The sequence below is a fragment of the Haliotis rufescens genome, unplaced genomic scaffold, assembly GCF_023055435.1.
Source record: "Haliotis rufescens isolate VD_foot unplaced genomic scaffold, xgHalRufe1.0.p SCAF_14, whole genome shotgun sequence".
Taxonomy (NCBI): Eukaryota; Metazoa; Mollusca; class Gastropoda; order Lepetellida; family Haliotidae; genus Haliotis; species Haliotis rufescens.
Window position 1 is genome coordinate 33,067,335 of NW_025963824.1, and position 27,921 is coordinate 33,095,255.

Genomic DNA, 27,921 nt, shown 5'->3' on the forward strand with positions numbered 1-27,921 from the left:
AAGATAACCACACACACACACACACACACACACACACACACACACACACACACACACACACACACTCACCATTCAAAATTGTCAACGCCCCCTCGGGAGGCCTCTACTTTCGAAAAGCGCACGTAAAATTTCCAAATTTCAGGTCTCCGAACGTGTCCGTTCTGTAGCCGATCTGACTTGGGGCCGTTTTGACCCGCTCCCTGTGTGTCGAACATACGAACAAAACAGGTTCTGCGAGACCTTTTAGCAGATAACACCAGTCTTTCCAACCAATATTTCAATATGAAAAACAATCCGCACCGATTTTATTTCCTATTATGTAACTTTAAAGTATGGATTCATTGGCGATGTACTAAAATGACGGCACAGCTATATGCAGTAAATGAAGTACTCAGCGAACCAAGGGAGGTAACTCTATTGCATCCCATGAAAATGGCGGCGATCTCAAACTGCACATGTATGGGTTGATGTGGATTGAATATCGCTTGGCGTGTTTAACTCGATGACCTGGCCCTAGTGACAGTCACTTTGGGAACTTTAGGTAAGTGAATTGAAAGGGTTGTCATGGACGTTTTGTTGTAACGTGCTTATGGTTCAAACTGATCAGGATTTTTCAATATTTATTCCAGTGTGTTATGGGCTTTCGGATGCTTAAGAAACATTCATAGTTTTCTATTTTATCACATGAACAACTGTAAAACATCTCACTCACTTATAAAATACAACTTTTCTTAAAAACAAGCCATCATCTGAGTATTTTCAATGTCTGTGAGATTCTACACACCGTTATAGCGCGAGTAATCGCGGTAAACATTACCGTCCGAAAACGTAATGATTTGCAAAAACCTATGATCGGACGATATATTCGTTCTACATATATTTCCGCTCGGCCATATTTAATCCCGTTGTTTCTCATATTTTACGAGATGTGACATCAACGGAAGCTTGTTTCTCAACAAACGCAGTCCCGATACAAAATAAACAGAATCAAGCTACAAAGTGTAAGTTAATGATACAGTTTGACAAACATATCAGTTGGAAACAGAGATCACTAAGACATGCAGCTGACGACTACGAAAAAATTGTCTTAAAAAGTTTTAGTGCTGTCAAAAAATAAGTGATAAATCGTCTGATTCATGCGTTTCCGAAAAAACACATGACCATCACGTGATACTCTCGCTAAAAATAAAATGTATGGAGAGGCAGTTGGGCCAATTTCTTATATGATTTGTACCCTCTGTGGATATTTTCATGATGTTTTATGTTAAAGTCATGGTAAGTTTTGTTGCGATTTTAGGCCTCATTCAGATCAGGGGAGGCCAATTACCTGCAATTTCCACAAAAAAGTATGCAAAAAGCAGAGCACCTTTCGAATACAGTTCCACAACTTCTCGTGAGGACGATCTCTGCTGTAGGTCACGTGTCTCAAAGACAAGCAACAGTATTTTGTGAGAATCTGCGGGACGCGAACTCGGAACCTTCGGATTGTTAACCCGACAGCTAACCAACTGAGCTACATTCACACTGTTTAATTTAGTGCAAATTTACCTAGTCATGCCTACACCATTATGGAACTGAATGAAAAGGGTCGATTGGGTAAAGGACACTTACGAGGGTTACGGGTAGGTGTCTTGAAACTTTAGTCTACGGATACTTACAGGTGATCCTGATGCCATTTGGCACACTCATCCCATTCCATAATGTACAAGATACTGAGTGGTGAGGAATGAGCCGAAATGGCGCCAACTAAAAACGGCACTAGGCGTCAGACGTCGAACTCGCAGATACTCATGAATGACATGGTATTTAATATTTCGTTGGGGGATTTTTGTGACAGAAAAGTGTGATAGGGAACACTATGAGGATGATGTGGATAATAGTAAGGAATGAGGGAGGCATGAGCATGGCTAGTGACGACACAAGGGCGAGTTAGCTTTTGAATCAGTACTGAATAAATGCAGCAGGTGAAAGTGGCTTGTGTGATTGTTCCAGGTCAGTTTCCAGGAGCCAAAATATTTGTAAAGCATTTCACCCTGCTTTCTCCTTGTTTTTGTGAGAGAAAAAATAGGCGCCGCTATAGAATCTATAATAGCCACAAAACGGGTACCTAACCCTAATAATCATAAAGGGCTGATTGACCGTAAAGGGTTGGATTGGTTGGTTTGTTTGTTGTTTAACGCCGCACTCAGCAATATTCCAGCTATATGACGACAGTCTGTAAATAATCGAGTCTGGACCAGACAATCCATTGATTAATATCATGAGCATCGATCTAGGCAATTGGGACACGATGACATGCATCAACCAAGTCAGCGAGCCTGACCACCCGATCCTGTTAGTCGCCTGTTACGACAAGCATAGTCGCCTTTTACGGCAAGCATGGGTTTGATCTTAAAGGGGATCCAAGGGCTAAGGGGTAACCTACCCTAACACAGGCAAATAGGCTTGTAAATATCACTTGCTTTAAATGTATACCATGTATACAAGATCTGAGCATATTGAAGTAAACTTTCATTTCACACAATCTGTTTATGCACACTGCAGATCAACAACCTTTGCTATGTACTCATTTAATTAATAACTGTTTTGCAGTAAAACTGGACCCGTGAAGATTCAGGGTAGAATAGGTCTTCAGCAACCCATGCTTGCCGTAAAAGGGGACCATGCTTGTCGTAAGGGGCGACTTACGGGATCGGGTGGTCAGGCTCACTGACTTGGTTGATGCATGTCATCGTATCCCAATTGCTTGGATCAATGCTCATAATGTCAATTACTGGATTGTCTAGTCGAGACTTGATTATTTACAGACCGCCATCATATAGCTGGAATATTGCTGAGTGTGGCGTTAAACAACAAACAAACAAAAAAGTGCAGTGAAAAAGAAACATAAAATCCAGGGATGAAACGAAACGGCCACATCACGGTACATTGTGTATCGTGATACACATATTTACGTCAAATGACATGACAACTACTTGACTAAAAATATTTCAGAGCAGGTTCCAAAGGAAAAGCTAGCTGTAGACACATGTTCATAGCAGCTCTTTTTAGTAGTGAACATGAAAAACTAATTTCAACACATTTTGCATTATTTGACTGACAAAAACGCTTGTGTCATTAAAGGAGTAGTAAGTAATTTATTTTAGCAAGTGTATCATCTTGTATCGATACAGAAAAAAACGTATTGTTTTTTGTATCATCACATCAAAATGCTCAGGTAGACCTAAGTATTGTTTCACACTATGACATCCACCCTGGTTGTTGAACCCATATAATTTCTTACATTGAAGGGGGGCAAGGGTGGCCCAGTCGTCTAAGGCGCCGTGATTCGCTGTGCAGAGATGCGTCCCTTGGGCACGCCAGAAACCTATGATTGTGGGTTCGAATCCCAGTTCGCCCCGATTATGTTTCTAGGTTTGTCAGCACCATTCCCGTGCTCGTGGTTTTCACCGAAGTGGTAAACGTCTGAGACCTGCATCACTTCGGGCTTTCCTCCCACATTAAGCTGACACGCCGTGATATAACTGTAATACTGTTAAAAGCGGCGTTAAACCCAACTCACTCACTCACTCTTACATTGAAGGTGAGACATGGCGCAAAACACCAAGAGGAAGTTGGATGAAGGTCATGACACACTGACCCCTCCAGGTCAAAGGTCAGGGGAAGATGACCACTACGAGGCTGATGGAGATCCTTGTGAAGGATGTTCTTCAGCAGCTGAAGAAGGTTGGTATATATATCTGTTGTCTTTCTCGCCCTGTGGGATAGTCCACATGTTAAGTCCATTTGCTTGTATTTGGTTTGATTCCTCAGGGCCAAGTCAGTGTTCCAGATAATATTACTCACAATAGGCATCAGAGAAAGAAATTAATTGATATTTTCAAATTAGAGTAAAAACTCCGAGATATCAGAGCCTGGTGTGGACCATCTTCCCGAGGCAAGTGAGTTAACTGACTATAAAAGTCCAGTTTCCACCCTTGCCGAACTAGGCTGATATTATGGAGCTACATTTTGGCTGGACGAGTCTATGAATAGTCCAATCAAAATCGTGCTCCGAAATCGAAATCCGGTTCGTAAATTGTCATGCAGATTTTGGTAGATTGCAGGATTTGAAAAGCATGTGCACCTCTAACGCGTTGTCAACAGATATTTTCTAAATCTTTTCATGTTTTTAATCAAGGTGCTCACGTAATTTGATGCACTTTGCGATGTAAGACTCGTTTTATCACAATATATAGATCTTGACTATCCATCAAATCGTCTTGACTGGGCGCCTCCGTTTTGTTTGAAGCAAATGCAAGTGATACGAGAGGTGGAATCTAATTGGTCCATAGGAGAGGCATAGAAGGGACATAACTCGTAACTGTCACTGGTGGCGCTACGATCGAGCCCAGGAATTCCAGTCTAGTTCGGCAAGGGTGGAAACTAGACTATTAAAGTCAATTAACTCTCTTGCCTCGAGAAGATTGGTGTGGACTTGATCAACAGGCTGTGGTTTTGCTGTAGTTTTCAGTTTTCATGACTGCTATGTTGAGTAAGAAACAAGGAAACAAACGAAAAGCTGCCTCTGGTTGCAGGACCGATGACTTCAGCCCACAAGAACCTCTTGACACGGAACAGGGCGCGGCTGGCCGAGAACATGGTCCCCGATGATCTGTTCTGTCGTCTGTCTGCAAAGGAGATTCTAACGCTGGCTGAGGAGAGGCGGATCAAGGCCAAGGCCACATGGGAGGGCATGAACGCTGAGCTGCTGGACCATGTTGTTAGAAGATCCGACAAGGCGTTCTCTGTTCTGGAGGCATCATTGAGGGAGTCATGTCAAGGTCATCTGGCAGACCTGCTGTGTGGGGAGGACGGAGAAGGGGACTGTGGTAAGTTGTATGGGTGGTCTTCAGAGTTGTGGACAGGTCATGGCATTTGGAACTTCAACTAAAACATTTTAAGCCAATTTTCAAAATTGTCAAATCAGAATTTAGTTATTTTTATTAAACTTTGGTAAGGATGGTTCAAAATGAACAAATGTAATTGTTGAAAGGGAATTTTGCTCCAAATGAGCTGAATTACAGGGGTAGATTTAACAAGGAATTGGTAAGTAGCCAGCAGGGCTTGCGCCTTTTAAAAGTTACTGGCGCTTCTGCAAGCAAAGTGGCCTACAACTAAATGTTGGATGCCATGAAGTGGCTGAAGCTGCGGAAAGCTCTGAAAATTTTAGAACTCCTCACCCCTGAAACCTTTTTTCCTGCACTCTGAGATTACATCTTGGCTTCCATTTGCCTTAATTTCATGGTGATTTTTTAGCAAATAAAGAAGTCGTACACACACAACATTACGACCGGTTGTCATTCTACCAAGATGATCCAATTAAAAGAATTAAACTTACACGGAGAAGGGGTGAAATTAGCCAGACGGCCATCTACTTTACGTTTCAGCAGGCCCTTTGTAATTTTAACTGCCCATGGGCCAACGGGCTAGTAAACCGACCCTTGAATTGTTGCACCATAATAACGATGTCAGTGTTCAAAATTAAGTGTAAGTCCTAATGGAAAGAGTCTTTGTATTGTTGATATTCACTAGGTTTGATTAATTAAGAAATTAATCTGGCTTTTGTTTGTCAAGTCTTACCGCCGTGATGTGCTCAAGGAAAGTCGATATGTGGGTACCTGCTTATTGCTGGTGTGTCTGATGCTGGTCATGTGTGATTTCGGCCGCATGGGATACTCATCGCGTCTGATATTGACCGTCTGTGGTTCTTGTTGTGTCTTATGACCGTGTTTGGTACTGGGTGTACCTGTTGGCCATGTATGATACGGGTTGTGTCTGATATTGACCTGACACTGACAATATCTGACACTGGTTGTGTCAAATACTGATCGTTGGGGGGTATGGGTGGCCCAGTCGTCTAAGGCACCACAATTCACTGTGCAGAGTTGCATCCCTATGGCATGCTCATGGGTTTCAACCAAGTGGTTAACGTCTGAAATCTGCATCACTTCGGGCTTTCCTCTTACATTAAGCTGTCACACTGTGATATAACTTGAATACTGTTCAGAGCGGCATTACACTCACTCACTCACTCACTCACTCACTCACTCACTCACTCACTCACTCACTCACTCACTCACTCACTCACTCACTCACACACACACACACACACACACACACACACCCACCCACCCACTCACTCACTCACTCACTCACTCATACTCACTGTATCTGGTACTGGCAATGATGGATGCAAGGATGTATGATTGGATGGGAATGATAACAATGAAACTATCGAAATACTGCAACAGTTGTGTGTATTTTGCAACGTTATTGTTATAGTGTGTGATCTATTACAGTTATACTATACCAGTAGTCATGATGCCCTTGATGGTCTGGGTCTTCAGCAACCCATGCTTGTCGTAAAAGGCGACCATGCTTGTCGTAAAAGGCGACCATGCTTATCGTAAGAGGCTACTAACGGCATCGGGTGGTCAGGCTCACTGAATTGGTTGATGCACGTCATCGTATCCCAATTGCGTAAATTGATGCTCATGATGTCCATCACTGGATTGGTTGGTCCAGACTGGATTACCGGTACTTCCAGACCACCGTCATATAGCTGGAATAATGTAAATCGTGAAATTAATGCGTCTCCAAAAGAATGCGACCGCTGGTCCCTACCCAAAAATGTGACTCAATATCAATGCGACAACCCCCTCCTCTCAAGCATCAGTGGATTTATATCTAAAGAAAAAGTCCTCTGAGTATGCTCTGGCTCTGGCTCGTGTCTGCCTTTGACTCAGTCGCAAAGAACAAAGACACCGTGTTGCGTGGCTGGTGTCTGTCTAGACTTGCAGGTGCGATCAGTGATTACATAAGTGAGTAGAACTCTTGTCTTGACCCAAGCAGTGACAATTCACAGGATGTAATTAGTGTTTGAATGACATTGTTTATATACTTGCTATAGGTACTGCTCAATAAAAAGTGATGTGGAATACATAGTTGTTTGTTTTCAGCGAATGTCTAAGTTGGTATTTCTGCTATCTAAAATGTCTTATTGTTGATATAAATGCGATGTTTAATTATGAGAGCAAAGACCACTCGCATTTTTCGCATTTAATTCAAGCTTGCATTAATTTCAAGATTTACAGTATTGCTGAGTGCGGCAATAAAAAACAAAAACAAACAAACAAACAAAAACATCATGATGTCAATCACTGGATTGTCTGGTCCAGATTTGATAACTTCCAGACCGCCGTCATATAGCTGGAATATTTCTGAGTGCAGCATTAAACAAACAAACAAAAACATTATGATGTCAATCACTGGATTGTCTGGACCAGATTCGATTACTTCCAGACCGCCGCCATATAGCTGGAATATTGCTGAGTGCGGGGATAATAAACAACAACAAACACACAAAAACATCATGATGTCAATCACTGGATTGTCTGGACCAGATTCGATTACTTCCAGACCGCCGTCATATAGCTTGAATATTGCTGAGTGCAGCCTTAAACAAACAAACAAACAAGCCTTGATGGTCATCCCTCCTAATGCTGGTTCCTGTATTGTAGGTGAGCGACTGATGACAGAAGAGAACAAGCAAGCAATTCTGGACAACCGAGTTGACCTCACCAACGACATAACACCCGACGAAGTCTTCAACGACCTCATCGCAGATGGTATCATCACAGTTACAGAGGTTAAACGTATTCAGATTAAGAACACCCGCGAGGCAATGAATGAGGAGCTTCTCAACTACCTTGTGCGCCGATGTGATCGGGGATTCAGGGTGTTTGTCAACTCACTGAAGAAAACTGGGCAGGACCATCTGGCTAAACGGTTGAATACCCCGTCACAGAGACTCGGACTGAAGCGAAAGAAGTTGAAGTGTAGGTAGATCACAGAACAGCGAAATTTAGAAACTCAAATTGGGGTTGTTGTGTTGTTTCCATGGAAACATATTCTTATAGGCTGTTGGATTTTTACAAAAATGTGAAAATGTTGTTACAATAACTTTAAAAGAATTTATATTATTTTTTGGATAAAGTTAGGTGATATATGTGTTGTTTTGTTATGTTTATGTTCAATGTTTCTATTGGTATAAGAAATGTGAACTATACCATTCATTCATTCATTCATTCATTCATTCATTCATTCATTCATTCATTCATTCATTCATTCATTCATTCATTCATTCATTCATTCATTCATTCATTCATTCATTCATTCATTCAGCTCTGAGTATTCCCCCAAGCGATGCCTGCTGCAGTGACTTGAAGACACCCTCGATCCATACACCACTGCCAAAAGCCAATCAAAATCCATCTTATAAGTTAACAGCCAATCAGAACTCAGGATGCATCTCGCAGATTCCATCAACATCTCTGGACTCACCCTCACGTGATGATTCCCTTCAGTCAACCAATAAGATACCAGCTACTTCAGAAACAGCTCCATCAACCAATCAAATTCCATCTTACAGTGAAACCCCGAATTCAACAACATTCCATCAAGAAACATTCCAGGAGAGTGTGCTGGCTAATCAAGTGCCATATTTACTGTCCAATCAGAACATATCACCATTGACCAATCAGAGCATGTGCCCTCTGACCAATCAGAGTTCAACAAGTAACGAAGGCAGCTGTTCGCTGGAAGATGTGAAACAGCAGATTGTGTTGATGGCGGAGAATGCCTATGCTAACATCCGGCGCAGTGACGACAGCGGTGAGGCGTTCGTCCAGTTCAGTCAGGAGATGGCTCAGACCACCGAGAGCATCAACGAGTCACTGAAAGTCTACAAGATGATCAAGGACTTCTGTCAGAGGTCAGACGATGAAGCCCAAGGTCATGACGGCCTAGTTGTGCCAGATGGGTCGTGATGTGCCATATGGTTGATAATGACATCCAGGTTGCAATGACAACCAAGCCTCGCGTATGGGACGATGTTTGACATATGATTGTCAATAACAATTCAAGTTCAAAGTGGAAGACGTCCAGGTTGCCATGACAACCAAGCAGTGCAGATGTGTCGAGATATAAACATAATATTATGATGGATTGCATCTTTAGAAAACAGCTGTGAAGACAATGACTATGCTTGTCGTAAGAGGAGCCTAACGGGATCGGGTGGTCAGGCTCGCTGACTTGGTTGATGCATGTCATTGTATCCCAATTGTGTGGATTGATGCTCATGGTGTCAATTGCTTGAATATTGCTGAGTGCAGCATCAAACAACAAACAAACAAACAGAAACTGTTTGTTCCGAAAATATATATGATATTTTTTTTTAAATGCCTCCCGTCCATAATTTTTTATTGTTTGGATGAAAATGGAACAGTTCATTTATTGTGGTCTAAGGATGCAATCTGTAAGGCAACAACAAAGATTTTGAGCTTTTAAGGAGGATGAATGTTTTCCCTACCAGGGTGCCGTTGTACAAAACAACCTTAGCGCTACGATGATTGTAAGCCTATGTTAAAGTATGGGAGTTACGATCACCTAAGCGCTAAGATGGCTTTGTACAACGACAACCAGGACTGATTATATTGTTGTAAGATGTGATTGTTGAGGATATAGGCTGAGGCTGTATAGTCATTTCCGTAAAGATTCCGGGGTAGAATAGGCCTTCAGCAACCCAAACTTGCCGTAAAAGGCGACTATGCTTGTCGTAAAAGGCAACTAAAGGGATCGGGTGGTCAGGCTCGCTGACTTGGTGGATGCATTTTATCTTGTCCCAATTGTGTGGATCGATGTTCATGATGTCAATCACTGGATTGTCTGGTCCAGACTCGGTTATTTACAGACCGCCGTCATATAGCTTGAATATTGCTGAGTGAGGCGTTAAACAACAAACAAACAAAAAATAAAAACATGTAATGCCATTATGTTAATAAATATACCATTGTTAATAATGTCCCCAGATGATTTAACAAACAATGATATCAGTATTTTTGGAAGTAATATTTTACACAAATAAAATACTAATACAAGATTTGTCTATTTTATCATTGTACAATTGCTCACACCTGGGTACACTGTCACGTCATCAAAGATTTGTCTTTTTTATCATTGTACAATTGCTCACACACAATACCAAACCATCATGGCCAGGGTACACTACCATGTCATCCTACATGGCCTGGGTACACTACCACGTCATCCTACATGGTCTGGGTACACTACCACGTCATCCTACATGGCCTGGGTACACTACCACGTCATCCTACATGGTCTGGGTAACCTACCACGTCATCCTACATGACCTGGGTACACTACCACGTCATCCTACATAGTCTGGGTAACCTACCACGTCATCCTACATAGTCTGGGTACACTACCACGTCACCCTACATAGTCTGGGTAACCTACCACGTCATCCTACATAGTCTGGGTACACTACCACGTCACCCTACATAGTCTGGGTAACCTACCATGTCATCCTACATGACCTGGGTACACTACCACGTCACCCTACATAGTCTGGGTAACCTACCACGTCATCCTACATGACCTGGGTACACTACCACGTCATCCTACATAGTCTGGGTAACCTACCACGTCATCCTACATAGTCTGGGTACACTACCACGTCACCCTACATAGTCTGGGTAACCTACCACGTCATCCTACATAGTCTGGGTACACTACCACGTCATCCAACATGACCTGGGTACACTACCACGTCATCCTACATAGTCTGGGTACACTACCACGTCATCCTACATGACCTGGGTACACTACCATGTCATCCTACATAGTCTGGGTACACTACCACGTCATCCTACATGACCTGGGTACACTACCACGTCATCCTACATGGTCTTGGTACACTACCACGTCATCCTACATAGTCTGGGTACACTACCACGTCATCCTACATGGCCTGGGTACACTACCATGTCATCCTACATGACCTGGGTACACTACCACGTCATCCTACATGGCCTGGGTACACTACCACATCCTTCTACATGGTCTGGGTACACTACCATGTCATCCTACATGACCTGGGTACACTACCACGTCATCCTACATGGCCTGGGTACACTACCACATCCTTCTACATGGTCTGGGTACACTACCATGTCATCCTACATGACCTGGGTACACTACCACGTCATCCTACATGGCCTGGGTACACTACCATGTCATCCTACATGGCCTGGATACACTACCACGTCATCCTACATGGTCTGGGTACACTACCACGTCATCCTACATGGTCTTGGTCTGTGTGAGTATGATTTTAGCCATATTCCAACAATATCACTGCGGAAAAAACAGATATGGGATTCATATATTGTACCCATATGCGTTGGGAATCGAATCGGGCCTTCGCCGCGACAAGAGAACGCTTCAAATAACAGGGTCTGCCACCTCCTGAAAACAATATTTTGGATGATAAATACAGAGACCATATAATATAAGCTATTATATGGTCTCTGATAAATATAATCTCACCCTGACCATTGCCCTGGATGGCCATCCTCCTCATGTAACAGGGAAAAGGTGAAATAAAATGTGTAAAACAAAAAAAAAAAATATAATCTCACCCTTGCGTCTTTTGATATTAATACCATATAAGGGGCGGTCGGGTAGCCTAGTGGTTAAAGCGTTCGCTCGTCACGCCGAAGACCCGGGTTCGATTCCCGACATGGGTACAATGTGTGAAGCCCATTTCTTGTGTTCCCCGCCGTGATATTGCTGGAATATTGCTAAAAGCGGCGTTAAACCATACTCACTCACTCACTGATATAAAATATGTCAACACTCAGTCACTATAAGTCATGGTGGCGTGGGTCAGAAGATGAAACTGACAGTGGCATTTCCAGTCAGGATTTTATTCACCCGTGAAGATCCGGGGTAGAATAGGTCATCATCGTGCCGCGCTTGTAAATGGCGACTATGCTTGTCGTAAAAGGCGACTAACGGGATCGGGTGGTCAGGCTCGCTGACTTGGTTGATGCTTGTCATTGTATCCCAATTGCCCAGATCGATGCTTATTATGTCAATTACTGGATTGTATGGTCCAGACTCGATTATTTACAGACCTCCGCCATAGAGTTGAAATATTGCTGAGCGTTGCCTTAAAACGTCAAAAAAAACAAAAAACGAATCAACAGTATTTGATTAATTTATTTATCAACTCTGAACAAGGCGACAGTATACAGGATATTACACAACTGGTATATTATCAATTCAAGCGACAGGCTATGTTAAAAATTTTCCGTCGGTGTTTTGCTTGCTGTCTCATCCAATGACATTTCATCTGACAATTACAAAGTTGTGACTCCCTGCAGCCAATCAGGATCCTTGTTACAAGTTGCTGGCGATGGCATATAGAGACTCCCACACTTCCTTACTGCAAGGGGCAATCTGAGAGGTTGGCAGCACAAAGCCCTCGAGACCCCCACTGGCGGGTCGGAGTTCATAGGTCATCGAGTACTGAATATTCTCCGTCAAGCGAGCCCAGTCGTGGGAGCCTCCGTCGGCGTTGTCTGTGGAGAGGACATGACATTGACATGTATTTGTTTGTTTGTTGTTTATCGCCGCACTCAGCGATATTCCAGCTGTATGACGGCGGTCCGTAAATAAACGAGTCTGGACCAGACAATCCAGTGATTGACAACATGAGCATCGATGACATGCATCAACCAAGTCAGCGAGCCTGACCACACGATCCCGTTTGTCACCTGTTACGGCAAGCATGGGTTGTTGAAGACCTATTCTACCCCGGATCTTCACGGGCAACATTGACGTGACTTATTCAGTTGTATCACAATAGAAATGACATGTGAGTAAATGAGTGATGAGTATTTGAGTTAATAACGGAGCAATAAGTACTTTTTGGTCATGTCTTTTGGTATTACGCGGTAGGGGGGTCGAACACCCATTCTTCTGTTCGATCGGACAAACGCTTTAACACGTTTCAAAAACAAGGATGTGCACCCCTACAACCCATTCTCTCAGTCTCATACAAATCTAAAGTAACTCGCTGCCACTAAGCAATGATCTGAGAACATCTCATTACGGGTCACGCCAGACCGACCATTCGCGAACTTTGACAGACCACTGAAATGACTGACAAGAAGCCGACATCAGCCAATTAGAAGCCGCTTTCTCGAGCTTCTCGTTTCAACCTGGCGAATTCGATTACAGACTACACTTAAAAATTATGTTGACACAGTTCTCGATTAAAATTTTAAAAACTGAACAAACGAACATTCCGGAATGTCTAATATATGGTTGAGATTGTATGGCAGTGCTTCCCACGTACTGTGCAACGTCTCATCCGTTCAAATGTTTATCCCACGGAAGCGAGAGACACGATAATTTTGACGGAATCAGTCGTACGGGCCGTTGCTGTCGACTGTCACTTTCATGATATGGTAAGCGACGCTTTGATTGACCGGATGAAAGGTCGTTCTGACGTGACCCGTATTGGGATGTCCTCAGATCTTTGCTTAGCAACAGGGAGAACTAAGATCTGATTTAATGAGATTGCCCATTCTTCTCTTATGGATCCGAGTGTAGAGAGTTAATTACGACTGTCGTAGCGCTTCAATAGCAAGGGCTACGATTGGCGTAAGTTTAATGCTAAGTACGAGACTTACGACAGTCGTAACTCCACGGTCCCTTGTCTCCAGGCAGGGCCCCGTTCCAAAAAGCGAACGTAGCGCTAAGGCGACCGTAACTCCTATACTTTAACATAGACTTACGACAGTCGTAACTCTACGATCGCTTTGTGGAACGGGTCCCTGATACTTGTTGCGATATGTTGACAACCTCTTGCCCTACAACCACTTTGCCATCATCCAACTTACACAGAATATCAGCTGGAGTGCCCACACGGTACGATCTCCCATCAGAGTTCAGAATGGCAGTTCTTGCTCTGTTGGTGATATCCAGCTATGGAAAGAAAATGGGGGATCTCTGAGTATTTAGGAATTAAACCTACTGTGTTTTGAAATCTGGTGTAGTCCCACTGTAGAGTAGATACCTCTTTTATTTTAATTTGGAACCGAACGCTTTAGCTAAATACAGTAGGTTTATCTCCATTCTACCATGGCGCAACAACGGGTTTTTTGCAAAACGCCTTAATATATTTGAAAGGGGTTTTCGTAGCAAATAGGAAACCACTTTCAAACCAATCAGAATCAAGCATTTATCAATGTCATGGTAAAATATGGTTTATTTACAGATGAAAAATAAAAAATGCAGAAAAGAAGGTTTGGGTTTTCTCTTTTAAATATTTCAGAAATTACAGAAAAATAAATATTCCCTAGATTTTGAACCGAAAAAGAGAAATTTATTGGTGGAAGTCCTGTAATAAAGTGTGTTGTGGTTTCCAAAGAAATTGTTTCTCTCCATTCTTCAGAGAAAAAAATATTTGTATGTTTTCTCATATCTGAACATCAGTTTGATTTATTTTTGGTGGAAGATTTAGCTATAAACTTTCAAGGTTCCATTACCAAGCACATAAACCTATAGAATCGTTAAGTCAGGAGAACGATGACATGTGAATGAGTTTTCGGGTATATTATTGAGTATTGATGCCCGGAAATGCACCGAGCAATATTCCAGCCCTAATGCCTCGCCTCAGCTAGCTGTCTGCACAACATTTGTGTAGCGTGCGCAGTAAAGGAAGAGGACCAGTCTACAATATGTCCAATTTAGCTGAATTGCATGTTGTAACAAAATCGGGATTCTGCTCCATGGGTGAAGGTAATTACGCATGTAACGAAATAAGCCGAGATGGCCCGATTACTTCTTTTTTTTTATCATTCAACGACACAAATACTCAAATTCCCAAGGACATAATTCACATACCGAAATAGGCCAAGTTGATCTGAATTCCGAGTTTGTTAGTAATATAACGAGACATTTACGCCATTTCCCGAGGATATTATACATGTAACGGAATAATCCGAGATGATCCGAATGCCGTGTTAGGTTGACTCACAATGTCGTTGTTGTTGGGAGGGTACGTGCCGGAGGCGAAGCCGTATGGTGTGAGGAGGAGCTGTGAGAAGGAGTGGATGGAGAGGTAGGCGTGGATGGTGCCCTGCTGACTCTTGATCTGCTGGACCTTGTCACGGACGTTCTGACTCTCATTCTCGGAAAACACCGACGGCCCTCGGAAAGTGTCGGAAGAGCACGAGCCACTCGACCCAGATCCTAATGAGAAAAAGGAAGTCTTAGATCCAGAACCGAATGTGAATAACAAAACAACCCATAGCTTAAAACTGCAGCTGGGCTATGACGATATAAATTGCTTGTCTAGTTCAGACTTGAATATATATATTTTAAAAATCCACACAGTAATGACAACACGAATTGTTCTCCGAAATGTTTCAATCATAGCGTTAGCTGTATATATCAATATTTATTTATATAAAACGCTATTTCTCGGTATATAAATAGACATATCTGCAGTATTGCTGACTGTAACCTTAAGGGATATTGACTCGTTCATTCACTCAAAGAATCATTATTATTGAATGAAAAGAACTATTGTTTTAAATCCAAAATATATCTACGTATACAATTTAAAAACAAGCATTATTCACAGTATTTCTGCTTTTTTTATTTCTTATGAATTATGGAAAGTTCTATTTATTTATTTATTATTACGGCCAGTATAACACCAACCCGACTTCTAAGTTCCCCTTTTCAAAAAATACGTTTTGTTTTGTTTGTTGTTTAACGCCGCACTCAGCAATATTCAAGTTATATGACGGCGGTCTGTAATCAGACAATCCAGTGATTGACATCATGAGCATCAATCTACGCAAATCGGATACGATGACATGCATCAACCGAGTCGACGAGCCTGACCACCCGATCCCGTTAGTCGTCGCTTAAGACATGCATAGTCGCCTTTTACAGCAATCACGGGTTGCTGAAGACCTGTTCTTCCCGGGATCGTCACGGGGGGCATTTACTGCACCGGTTCTGTACCAGAAGCATCACAGTTAATATACGATATAGCTTTCCCCAGAATGATTCGAGGCTTAGATTTACCTCCCCACATAGAGTCGAAGTTCCTGTTGAGATCCACACCTCGGCTGTTACCACAGCCAGACACAGCCCTCCTGTTCTTCCTCCAATACCGGTACTGAATACACACAGGAAGAGATGGATGAAGCACAGGTGTAGTATCATACTCCTTTTATACTTTTATGGTGTTCTTATTACAAATAATCACAATGTCTTCTTTTTGGGTTCTTTTTTTTTACGCACACTCAGCAATATTCCAGCTACAGTCAAACAACATTGTGTCAAAGTTAAAGGGACCTCGAGTTATCCGAAGTTCGACATAAACGACACTGATGAGAAAAAAAGAAATACACAGGGACCAAGCCGTTACTTCGAGACCACCGTAAATTCGACACAACAAAGTTAGATACAACGGTGTTTGACTGTATATGCCGGCGGAATGTAAATAATCGAGTGAGACTAGACCATCCAGGGACTGATTTTACGAGCAACGATCCACGAAATCGGAAATCACTGACTCCCTGTTAACACAAATCGATCGACAAGCATGGGTTGATGGGAACCCTCCGTATCCGTGAATCCCTAAGTTTTGTTTGTTTGTTGTTTAACGCCGCACTCAGCAATATTCCAGCTATATGACGGCGGTCTGTAAATAATCGAGTCTGGACCAGACAACCCAGTGATTAATATCATGAGCATCGATCCACGCAATTGGGATACGATGACATGCATCAACCAAGTCAGCGAGCCTGACCACCCGATCCCGTTAGTCGCCTCTTACGACAAGCATAGTCGCCTTTTACGGCAAGAATGGGTTCCTGTAGACCTGTTCTACCCCGGATAACACAGTGGAGTGGAGTTCTGGTTAGTGAGCAGTCAACCTATTAGGGGAATGATGAAATTTAATTTTGGTTTATGGTTGAAAAAAATGAATTTCTCAAACAAAAGTTACAGCGCCCCAAACCAAATAGACACAAAACAGCTAAGGTATCAAAGATACAAAACAGTCAATTTGAAAAGGAACCCATCTACAGTAAAGTACGGTTATAACGAACTCAAAGGGACTACTAATTTTAGTTCGTTATAACCGTAGTTCGTTATAAGCATATAAACAGCATAATACAGCTAAATATCGGGACCAAAAAGGTAGTTCGTTATATCCGTCAGTTCGTTATAAGCGTGTTCGTTATAACCGTAGTTTACTGTACATAAAGTGTTAAATTTGAAATTACTGTTTGAAACCTGTGAATCGATCACACAATACATATATTTCAATCCTACTGTGCCAATAAAGCGAAATCCGTATTGTGACTTTGGAGCGTGTTGTTGGAAGTTGGATGTGTGTGTGTGTGTGTGCGTGCGCGCGCGCGTGCGTGTGTGTGTGTATGTATGTGTGTGTGTGTGCGCGCGCGCGATAGCTCATCCACCAGTGTACTGTGACATCGACATTCTTTCAGCTGTATGAACATAATCCATTTATCAAAGTAACGCGTTGTCACGAAAACACAAGACAATTCTGCCAGTACATGAGCTGCTCCTAAATGGTGTGCTCCTATAGACATGTGACACAGCTGGACTCCAGGTCAGTGCGCATGACGCAAACTTACGGAGGTGTGTGTGTATTCATAGCCGTCGGGGTTGCTGACGGGCACGACGAACCAGTTGAAGTTATTGTACAGGTAGTTGGCATCGCTGTCAGTTTCACGTCGATGAAGGAGCTGCAAGAATAACCACAGTGATGTCATGAACATTCTACACGTGCATGGCCAGCTGCAAGAATAACCATAGTGAGTGATGTCATGACCATTCTACACGTGTAAGACAAGCTGCAAGAGTAAACACACTGCTTTAAGGACGTAATGACCATTCTACACGTGCATGACAAGCTGTAAGCATAAACTCACTGCTTTAATGACGTAATGACCATTCTACACGTGTAAGACAAGCTGCAAGAGTAAACACACTGCTTTAAGGACGTAATGACCATTCTACACGTGCATGACAAGCTGTAAGCATAAACTCACTGCTTTAATGACGTAATGACCATTCTACACGTGCATGACAAGCTGCAAGAGTACACACACTGCTTTAAGGACGTAATGACCATTCTACACGTGCATATCAAGCTGTTAGAGTAAACACACTGCTTTAAGTACGTAATGACCATTCTACACGTGCATAACAAGCTGTAAGCATAAACACACTGCTTTAATGATGTAATGACCATTCTACACGTGCAAGACAAGCTGCAAGAGTAAACACACTGCTTTAAGGACGTAATGACCATTCTACACGTGCAAGACAAGCTGTAAGAGTAAACACACTGCTTTAAGGACGTAATGACCATTCTACACGTGCAAGACAAGCTGTAAGAGTAAACACACTGCTTTAAGGACGTAATGACCATTCTACACGTGCAAGACAAGCTGTAAGAGTAAACACACTGCTTTAATGACGTAATGACCATTCTACACGTGCAAGACAAGCTGTAAGAGTAAACACACTGCTTTAAGGACGTAATGACCATTCTACACGTGCATGACAAGCTGTAAAAGTAAACCCACTGTTGTCATGACAATTCTACCTAAACATGACAAGCTGCATGACAAGTACACACTGCTGTAATGACCAAGATGGGTTGCTGAAGGCGAATTCTTTCCCGGATGTCCACGGGATGCTGAGTGTTTGTGATGGGCTGCTACTCACCCTGTCTATGAAGTACAATGCGGATGCAGGGCTGATCCACTCCCGGGCGTGCATGCCAGCCTCGATGAAGATGTTCTTCTTGTTGTTGCCGGAGCCTCCGGTAATCTGAAAGTCAGGATCATCACGGGATGGTGCTTACAATACATTTGACATCAGCCCCATTATATCTCACCGAACTACTGCCTAAATACAAGCCTTCCAGATATCTCCGTTCTCAGAATAACCACCTGTTACAAGTCCCGGAAACCCGTCTCAAAACCTTTGGTCAGAGATCTTTCCAGTTCAGCGCTTCCTCGCTATGAACAAACTACCATCTGATCTTAAGCTGTCGCCATCGCTTTTTTCATCCTTTAAGGCTCATCTGAAAACACACCTTTTCAGACAACACTATCAACTCTACTCCCCTTTCATTAGCATTAGGGGCGGTCGGGTAGCCTGGTGGTTAAAGCGTTCGCTCGTCACGCCGAAGACCCGGGTTCGATTCCCGACATGGGTACAATGTGTGAAGCCCATTTCTGGTGTCCCCCGCCGTGATATTGCTGGAATATTGCTAAAAGCGGCGTAAAACCATACTCACTCATTCACTCATTAGCATTATTTGCTAAAACTATGTAGCGCCATGAGCATTAACTAGGTGAATGGAATTGTGGCGCAGTATTAATGGACGTATCCGAGTGTCATTTTCATATTTCATATTAATATATATTTTCATATTCTAGTATCAGTGTCTAAATATTTACGATTTACAATACAAAAGGTATGAAATAACTAACAAGCTACTCCACAGAAAACGCCAGACTTATTTTATGGCTAATATATCAATCTTAAAGAAAGATGTGGATAGCCTTGACCCCTACCTCAACATATGGAGTATTCCGTCCCTCGTAGGTCGGCCTGGTGAGGTAGGACTTGCTCACTCCGCTGAAGGAGGCAAAGTTGGACGTGTAGGAGTCAATCTGCAACAACATCACATTAATGTACCCGTCCAACATATAGAACCCGAGATGTTGTTGCTACGAGACATCATTTAATGCTCTTTGCAACCCTGTGCCAGAACGACCAAAGTACAGCAATACCACTGGCATCCAGACTGGACATGCTTGTTGTTTTTAGCCGTAGTCAGTATTATTCCAGCTAATTACTGAAACTAACCAGCGATACGCAACGTCCAACGCCTTTGGTGCGCGTTGAGACGCTTATAACCACGTCATCACCGCCGTCGGGGAACTTTGAGACGCTAATAACCTAGTCATCACCGCCGTCGGGGAACTTTGAGACGCTAATAACCACGTCATCACCGCCGTCGGGGAACTTTGAGACATTAATAACCACGTCACCAACGCCGTGGGGGAACTTAGAGACGCTAATAACCACGTCATCACCGCCGTCGGGGAACGTTAAGACGCTAATAACCACGTCATCACCGCCGTCGGGGAACGTTGAGACGCTAATAACCACGTCATCACCGCCGTCGGGGAACGTTGAGACGCTAATAACAACGTCATCACCGCCGTCGGGGAACGTTAAGACGCTAATAACCACGTCATCACCGCCGTCGGGGAACGTTGAGGCGCTAATAACCATGTCACCGACGCCGTCTGGGTACATTAAGACGCTAATAATCACGTCATCACCGCCGTTGGGGTACGTTGAGACGCTTATAACCACGTCACCAACGCCGTCGGGGAGCGTTGAGACGCTATTAACCACGTCACAATTGCGTTTCACCCGACAGTCGCGTCGGTCTAGTGGGTAGAGCGTCTGCCCGGGGAGCGGAAGGTTGTGGCTCGATTCCCTGGCCGCGCAATACCAAAAGAGGTTAAAAGATGTTACTTGTTACCGCTTGGCATTAATGAGCTAAAACATTAGCTGGTCGGCTCGGAGTCTGAGTGGGAGTATCCATGTCTGCGTTATGGTATATCAATGGTACAAGCAGCCACTCACACACGCACGCACGCACGCACGCACGCACGCACGCACACACGTACATGAATGCACGTCTCTATATAAGTGTGACAATCTTGAACGCTATGATAAATCCCGTGTTACCCAACCCCAACTTACATCGCTCAACCTGTAGTAGGCGTTGTGTCTAATTACGCCCTCGATGAAGTCAGCGTACTGAGATGGTTCCGCTGGCTGTGCGTAAACAGCGTCATTCAACCTGTATCAGACACACACGTCACGTTTAAATCATCACACGTAAACGGAAAAGACAAGATCTGATTTGGATTCAATTTAGAAAACGCTAGCGAACGCTTTGGACAACAAGAACTACCAAATTAAGAAAAACGGGAAACCATTCCAATATAAACTGACGGACAAAAGAAAGTATACACTTGGAAACTGGATTTGAACCAAACAATAATAAAATTATTAACAAACGTTCTCAAACTGTCACCAGACGCCGAAACACTGCAAACTTAAGGCCTAAAACACTACTAGTATACCCATATCAAATACATCACCATCGAATAACTATTTCTTGTTTCATTTTTGCCACTATCAAACCAGAGACCATATAATAGAGGGACGGCCCTCTAGCCTATGCGCGAAACCATCACTGCTACGGATTGTACTGCGCAGCCTGTCCGGAAGCGAGCAGAAACGCGTTCACTGCAGTCATCGTTGTCGCCTTTTTTTTCCATGCAAAAGATATATTTCACAATACATATTTACACTCATGTTTTTTCGTAACATTGTTAGCATTACAACTGAGATTTGTTGGTGCCCTAAAGCATGTCGTTGTCACTGTATTTGATGACTGTGATCACGCTTTGTCTTTGTCCGAGAGAACAAAATGGCGCACATGTAAAATCGGCAAAAGTGCAGATTTTGATTTTCAATAACGGCCTCTAATTCGTAATGAAAGTCCTTTGTTACCAAAGTGTATAAAAGGGGATATGTTAAAAATTGGTTTAGTGCCATTAAAAATTTAGGGCGGATGCGAAATTTCAGATTTTGACTCCAGAAATGGGACTAAATCTGAATTGTCCCGAAATAATTACACCACAACTCTTAATTTTCGCATGCTTTCAGACGAATGTGTTCCTATTATCGGCCCTGAATTAAATAGTTTTACATTTATCACGATTTCCCCTTTGGCTTTGTACCAAAGTTATTTAGGTACGATCGGTAGTTTTTTTTGTATAATTTTTGGCGCAAGGCCATATTTTACGTCACATATTTTAAGTTAAATTACCATATAGCAGACGACATAACATGCATTTTGTTTGTGATTATCATCCGCATATATCCTTTGAAACATTCCACAAAGTGACTTATATTGTATGATATTAGAATTGTTTTTGTAAGACGCGTATTTTTTTTACCCCTTTGCTTTCGCCATTTCTTCGTAAGTTTAACTTTCTTTCAGTTAGGCTTCTATCACATATCGCGCATATACTACATACTAGAATACTACATATTTGTTATCTTCTTTAGATTTTGTCTGTATTAATCATGACTACATTTAATCAATTATCAATTTTATGCCGTGTAAATATTGATTATGAGCAAAATGATCTTGGCCTAAACCCAATCATAATAATGTAAATATGATGAAGGTACTACTTACTTTGTGTATTTACACAACAATGAAAACATCATACAAAAATAAAAATCCGTTACATGAAATATTTGTATTATAAAATTATCATTTGCTTTGTAAATGCCAAGAAAGAAGAAGGATTATATCGGCAGTCGTCTATTATATGGTCTCTGATCAAACAGAGGAATATACTTTATTTTTCACGCCAGTATGATTTTTACAGATGAAGGATTAAGGCTAAAATGTCCAAAAGAGGTGACTTTGGGTGGTACCTGGACGTTTCGTTCTGATATTTCATCGTGCGAGGGGTCTGACAGGAAAGCCGATGGACCAATCTCATTAAAATCAGATCTAGGTTCTCGCTGAAGCTAAACAAAGATCTGAGGACACCCCATTACGGGTCACGGGAGACAAAAATCATCAACATATGGACGTCTCTGGTCCATAAGTGTCAGAGAGACCTCTTGGTCGATGCCGTTACCTCACATGTTGCAATCACATCAGCTATTGCCAATAAGACTGGTGGTTTCATGACGAACTTACGTTGTAGTGTCCATCAACAGTATTGAGTGCGTGAGTGAGTATAGTTTTACGCCGCTTTAGCAATATTCCAGCAATATCACGGCGGGGGACACCAGAAATGGGCTCCACACATTGTACCCATGTCGGGAATCGGGCCCGGGTCTTCGGCGTGACGAGCGAACGCTTTAACCACTAGGCTACCCGACCGCCCCTAACAGTATTGACATTGACGAGTATTCAACACATACGGGTATATATGGTACCCTCAAATATGAGGGGTCCACCTACTGCTTCAGGTTCTGGGTTCTGATCTTGGCGCTGACTCCGGACTTCTGCATCAAGTCCATGAAGAGGTCAATAGACTCTGGAGGCACTCTGAGTCGCCCTGTGTTCTTCAGCGTGGGGTACAACCAGACATCGAGCTGAAAGGCGAGATACCGTTACTCGTGTGGTAATAACGCCACGCTTGCACAACTGACGTGTGTTGCTTGTGGAAATGTTGTGCTTATGTGACACTACGTCACCCTGATGGACTCACTGTCACTGGGATGTACATATAGTATTCTGTTTTCAAGCATTGTGCTTCTAGTAACAGTGTTGTGCGTTGTACGGAATGGCAGTGCTGTTATACCTATGAGTGAGTGAATGTGTTGGATTTAACGCCGCTTTTAACAGTATTCCAGTTATATCGCGGCGTGTCAGCTTAATGTGGGAGGAAAGCCCGAAGTGATGCAGGCCGCAGGTGTTTTGTTTGTTTTTTGTTTAACGCCGCACTTAACAACATTCCAGATATATGATGGCGGTCTGTAAATAATCGAGTCTGGACCAGACAATCCAGTGATTGACATCATGAGCATCGATCCACGCATTGGGATACGATTACATGCATCAACCAAGTCAGCAAGCCTGACCACCCGATCCCGTTAGTCGCCGCTTACCACAAGCATAGTCGCCTTTTACGGCAAGCTTGGGTTACTGAAGACCTATTCTACCCCGGATCTTCACGGGTTCATTTTCTTGTGAAGCGTCTACTAACGTTGCATAGCGTATCAGCCTGGCGTTAGTAACAGATCGTACATGTGTTATAAGCATTGTGTAACGACAACAACGACGTGCGTTGTTTACCACTACGCGATACAACATCAGCAGCAACTCATTCCCCTTTTACCCCCATGTTTCCAACGTCGGCGAGGTCGTTAATGTAGCTCTGCTGCTCCACACTGGTGATGTTCACGTCCACGAGGCGATGGCTGCAAGTGGAAGAAAACGCTAAAGGTAACATTTACCTCACACCCTAGCGTCTTGCGTCTGATCGTCCAATTTATGAATATTCGTCAAGTACTACAAAATATTCGTCGCAGCATCTATGGATGTTTCGGAGTAAAGCTTCAAGGAACGATCACTATTACAACACACTTAACCCAAATTGCTCATCCTTACCCAATAGTAGAAGAAAAAGGAAAAGAAGAAAATATTTTATTTATGTGTCACGTGTTGTATGTGTACACATTAGACATAAAAAACTTGCATCAAATACCAACAAAATCAGGCCATTAAAGGCATATGAGACACAATGAACAATGTAAAACATTATTTCTATAATAGAATTATAACTTACAGGATTGCGAAACCCACTTAAAGGATTACAATTTTAAATAATGAATTGTTGCCTACGTGAAAACATGTTTTAAATAAGTGCGGCAAGAGGTTTTATATACGTGTTACAATTCATTAAGGTCCGCAGGTGAGGTGAGGTGAGGTGAGGTGAGGTTCAACCAAGTGAGCGAGCTCGCTCACCCTATTCCGTTAGTCGCCTTTACGGCAAGCATAGTCGCCTTTACGGCAAGCACAGTCGCCTCTTACGGCAAGCACAGTCGCCTCTTACGGCAAGCATAGTCGCCTCTTGCGACAAGCATAGTAGCCTTTTACGACGAGCAGATTCGCCTTTTAAGACAAGCATAGTCGCCTTTTTCGACAAGCATAGTAGCCTTTTACGACAAGCATAGTAGCCTTTTACGACAAGCACAGTCGCCTCTTACGACAAGCATAGTAGCCTTTTACGACGAGCAGAGTCGCCTTTTACGACAGGCATAGTAGCCTTTTACGACAAGTAGAGTCGCCAATGAGGTGAAATTGGGTTCAACCAAGTGAGCGAGCTCGCCCACCCGATCCCGTTAGTCGCCTTTACGGCAAGCATAGTCGCCTTTTACGACAAGCATAGTCGCCTCTTACGACAAGCATAGTAGCCTTTTATGATAAGTAGAGTCGCCTCTTACGACAGGCATAGTAGCCTTTTACGACAAGCATAGTCGCCTCTTGGCATGGGTTGACGAAGACCAAGTCTAACCCGGATCTGCGCGCGGGATAACATGATGAGGGAGATTAACCCACAATGAAGCAAGAAGCACGACCCTCATCCCTGTGTTCAAACCCACGAGCACGGCGTGGTGCTAATTGAGTGAGTAAGTATGGTTTTACGCCGCTTTCAGCAATATCACGGAGGGTGACACCAGAAATGGGCTTCACACATTGTACCCATGTCGGGAATCGAACTCGGGTCTTCGGCGTGACGAGCGAACGCTTTAAGCACGAGGCTACCAGACCGCCACTCATGCACATTCAGAAAAATTGTTTGATATATAACACAGTCGTAGTTCTTTGTTATACTCACATATAACTAACACAATCATGATACTCATCTTCAACAGTTTTACTATTGCAATATTAACATTTAAATTTGTTGTTAAACAATGTTGTTAAATTTACCTTTATAAAACGAAAGATCATAATAGCAGCATCGACACTGTGACTGTGACGTTCTAGGTTTCCTAGGGGGCACGGGTGGCCCAGTCATCTAAGGCGCCGCGATTCGCTGTGCAGAGTTGCGTCCCTTGGGCATGCCAGAAACCTGTGATTGTGGGTTCGAATCCCGGTTCGCCCCGATTATGTTTCTAGGTTTGTCAGCACCATACCCGTGCTCGTGGGTTTCACCGAAGTGGTTAACGTCTGAGACCTGCATCACTTCGGGCTTTCCTCCCACATTAAGCTGACACGCCGCGATATAACTGGAATACTGTTAAAAGCGGCGTTAAACCCAACTCACTCACTCACTCTAGGTTTCCTAATATTTACACGTGAGTATCATTCGCTCCAATGCTGTTGGAGACAATCTTTGCCCCTTTGGCGTACAGGAGATAAATAATAATGTGTACAATCTTCATCGATAGAGCTACGAGCCTGTATACGTCTATGATGTCAGTATATACCCATTGCACCCGTGAAAATCCGGGTTAGAATAACTCCCATGCTTGTCGTAAGAGGCGACTAACGGGATCGGGTGGTCAGGCTCGTTGACTCGGTTGAAGCATGTCATCCTTATCCAATTGCGTAGAACGATGCTCATGATATCAATCAGTGGATTGTCTGGTCCTGACTCGAATATTAACGGACAGTCATCATATAGCTTGGATATTGCTGAGTGCGACGTTAAACAACAAACAAACAAATAATATGCCATGTGCTGTGTGGAAAACTGTGGAATGGGGAAAAAATACAAAAATAATTCTTACTTTAAGTATGTTTCCGCTCCCTGTTCGTCGAGTCTGCCGCTAGGTAGCCCTAAGGCGAGCCCACAGAGGGCGAGAAGAACCAGACACTTCATGGTGGTACTGTGAGCAATCACCTACCAACAACAGGGGTGGTAGGAGCTCCACTTTTATACCTTGTCTGAAGCCGTGTGCAAAATTGCCTTTTCCCGTTCAATATCACTATAGGTCATATTTGAAAGCGGTCAAGATTTGGCAATGATTGAGCTAGATTCTGTCCTTGTTTGTCTATATTCTAAATTGAGACATTGTTGAGGCCTAATAACCATTTACAAAATCATATATCAGTTCATTTCGTTGTAAGAATCAAGTACCTTGAATTCCAGGGTCAGGGTAATGGTTTGAGCGGTAAATAGCGATTGTCAACTTTCACCTCGATTGATGATGAATTTTTTATCGACATTTGTTTAATGTTGTGTATCACGTAGTGTACAAGACTTCTTAGCCATGAAATAAGATTTAAACATAGGTTTTTTTTAATAAGTAATATTCATTCACTTCTTAGATACATTGTTACGGCAAAGGACATATGTTAAATTATTTATAGTTCCGTGAAGATTCCTGGTTAGAATTGGTCTTCAGCAACCCATGCTGGCCCTATTTACAGACCTCCGTCATATAGTTGGAATATTGCGGAGAGCGGCGTTATACAGCAAACAAACAAAACAAACCACATAACTTAAAATCCATCTTTTTCTCTCCACCCATCATTTGTGTTCGTGCTTTCATTGAAGGGAAGGAAACAATTTTGTGTGTGTTGTCGGTAACATAAGGGTTTTTCGAAAGATTAATTAAATCCGACCTGTTGATAACTGGGGGGCAAAGGAAACCATACCTCTCGGTAGATTTCAACATATGTTTGATTTTCAATAAAAAATATCTAAATAAATAAATAAATAAATAAATATCTCGGTAGATTTTAACATATGTTTGATTTTCAATAATAAATAAATGAATAAATAAATTTATAAATAATTATATAATATAAATAAATAAATAAATAAATAAATAAATAAATAAATAAATAAATATAAACCAAAATAAACTGTACTTGCGCTTAGTTCATACAGTTAGAATACTTTCTTCTACATGGTTTCACTATTTTAAATATAATTTAATTTAAACCTTTTAAAATCTAAAATAAATATTTCGCATAATACACAACTGGGTATCGAAGACATCTTGTCTTCGAAAATCAATAAATTTGCTTATTTCGGCACAAATTTATATTATTTCAAACATGGTTGGGTCATGTGGGTGCAAATTCATGCTTTACCGCAGTCATCACTAACCAATCTAGTTTTACCTAAATTTACCCAGCCACAGTTTACTTTTTACAAACTGTTGCTTGGATGGGTGATGGTTACATAGAGGGAATCAACAGTTCTTCAACTTTCAATTACATACAAAACAAACAAGGTAAACTTTCTCTTGACCCTCAGTTTATATATACTGAATAAAAAGGTTAGGGATCGTATACTGAATAAAAAGGTTAGGGATCGCGAATAGATCTTATTTTGTTTACTATACATCAATACGCTCAGATCC

The 27,921-nt window shown here is 42.4% G+C and overlaps 2 protein-coding genes across 3 annotated transcripts; one reads left to right on the forward strand and one right to left on the reverse strand.

Moving 5' to 3' along the window:
- The first annotated feature begins 407 nt into the window (after positions 1-407).
- Positions 408-9,713, forward strand: LOC124117145. Of its 2 annotated transcripts, XM_046478885.2 has the most exons (5): positions 408-541; positions 3,584-3,726; positions 4,578-4,871; positions 7,563-7,880; positions 8,227-9,713. In XM_046478885.2, exons 2-5 carry the CDS (start codon positions 3,591-3,593, stop codon positions 8,868-8,870), a joined length of 1,392 nt encoding a protein of 463 aa, XP_046334841.2. In that variant the 5' UTR covers positions 408-541; positions 3,584-3,590; the 3' UTR covers positions 8,871-9,713. The 2 variants fall into 2 exon arrangements, with proteins under 2 accessions (XP_046334841.2, XP_046334843.2); XM_046478887.2 differs by lacking the exon at positions 408-541 and having other exon boundaries at positions 3,610-3,726; positions 4,507-4,871.
- A 2,395-nt stretch (positions 9,714-12,108) lies between these two features.
- On the reverse strand, positions 12,109-26,494 carry LOC124117144 (carboxypeptidase B-like). The gene is made up of 11 exons (XM_046478884.2): positions 26,338-26,494; positions 23,937-24,018; positions 23,057-23,190; positions 20,761-20,860; positions 19,554-19,652; positions 18,697-18,801; positions 17,598-17,708; positions 16,015-16,108; positions 14,954-15,168; positions 13,815-13,899; positions 12,109-12,488 (listed from the first exon to the last, which is right to left on the reverse strand). Exons 1-11 carry the CDS (start codon positions 26,427-26,429, stop codon positions 12,307-12,309), a joined length of 1,299 nt encoding a protein of 432 aa, XP_046334840.1. The 5' UTR covers positions 26,430-26,494; the 3' UTR covers positions 12,109-12,306.
- Positions 26,495-27,921: the final 1,427 nt, after the last annotated feature.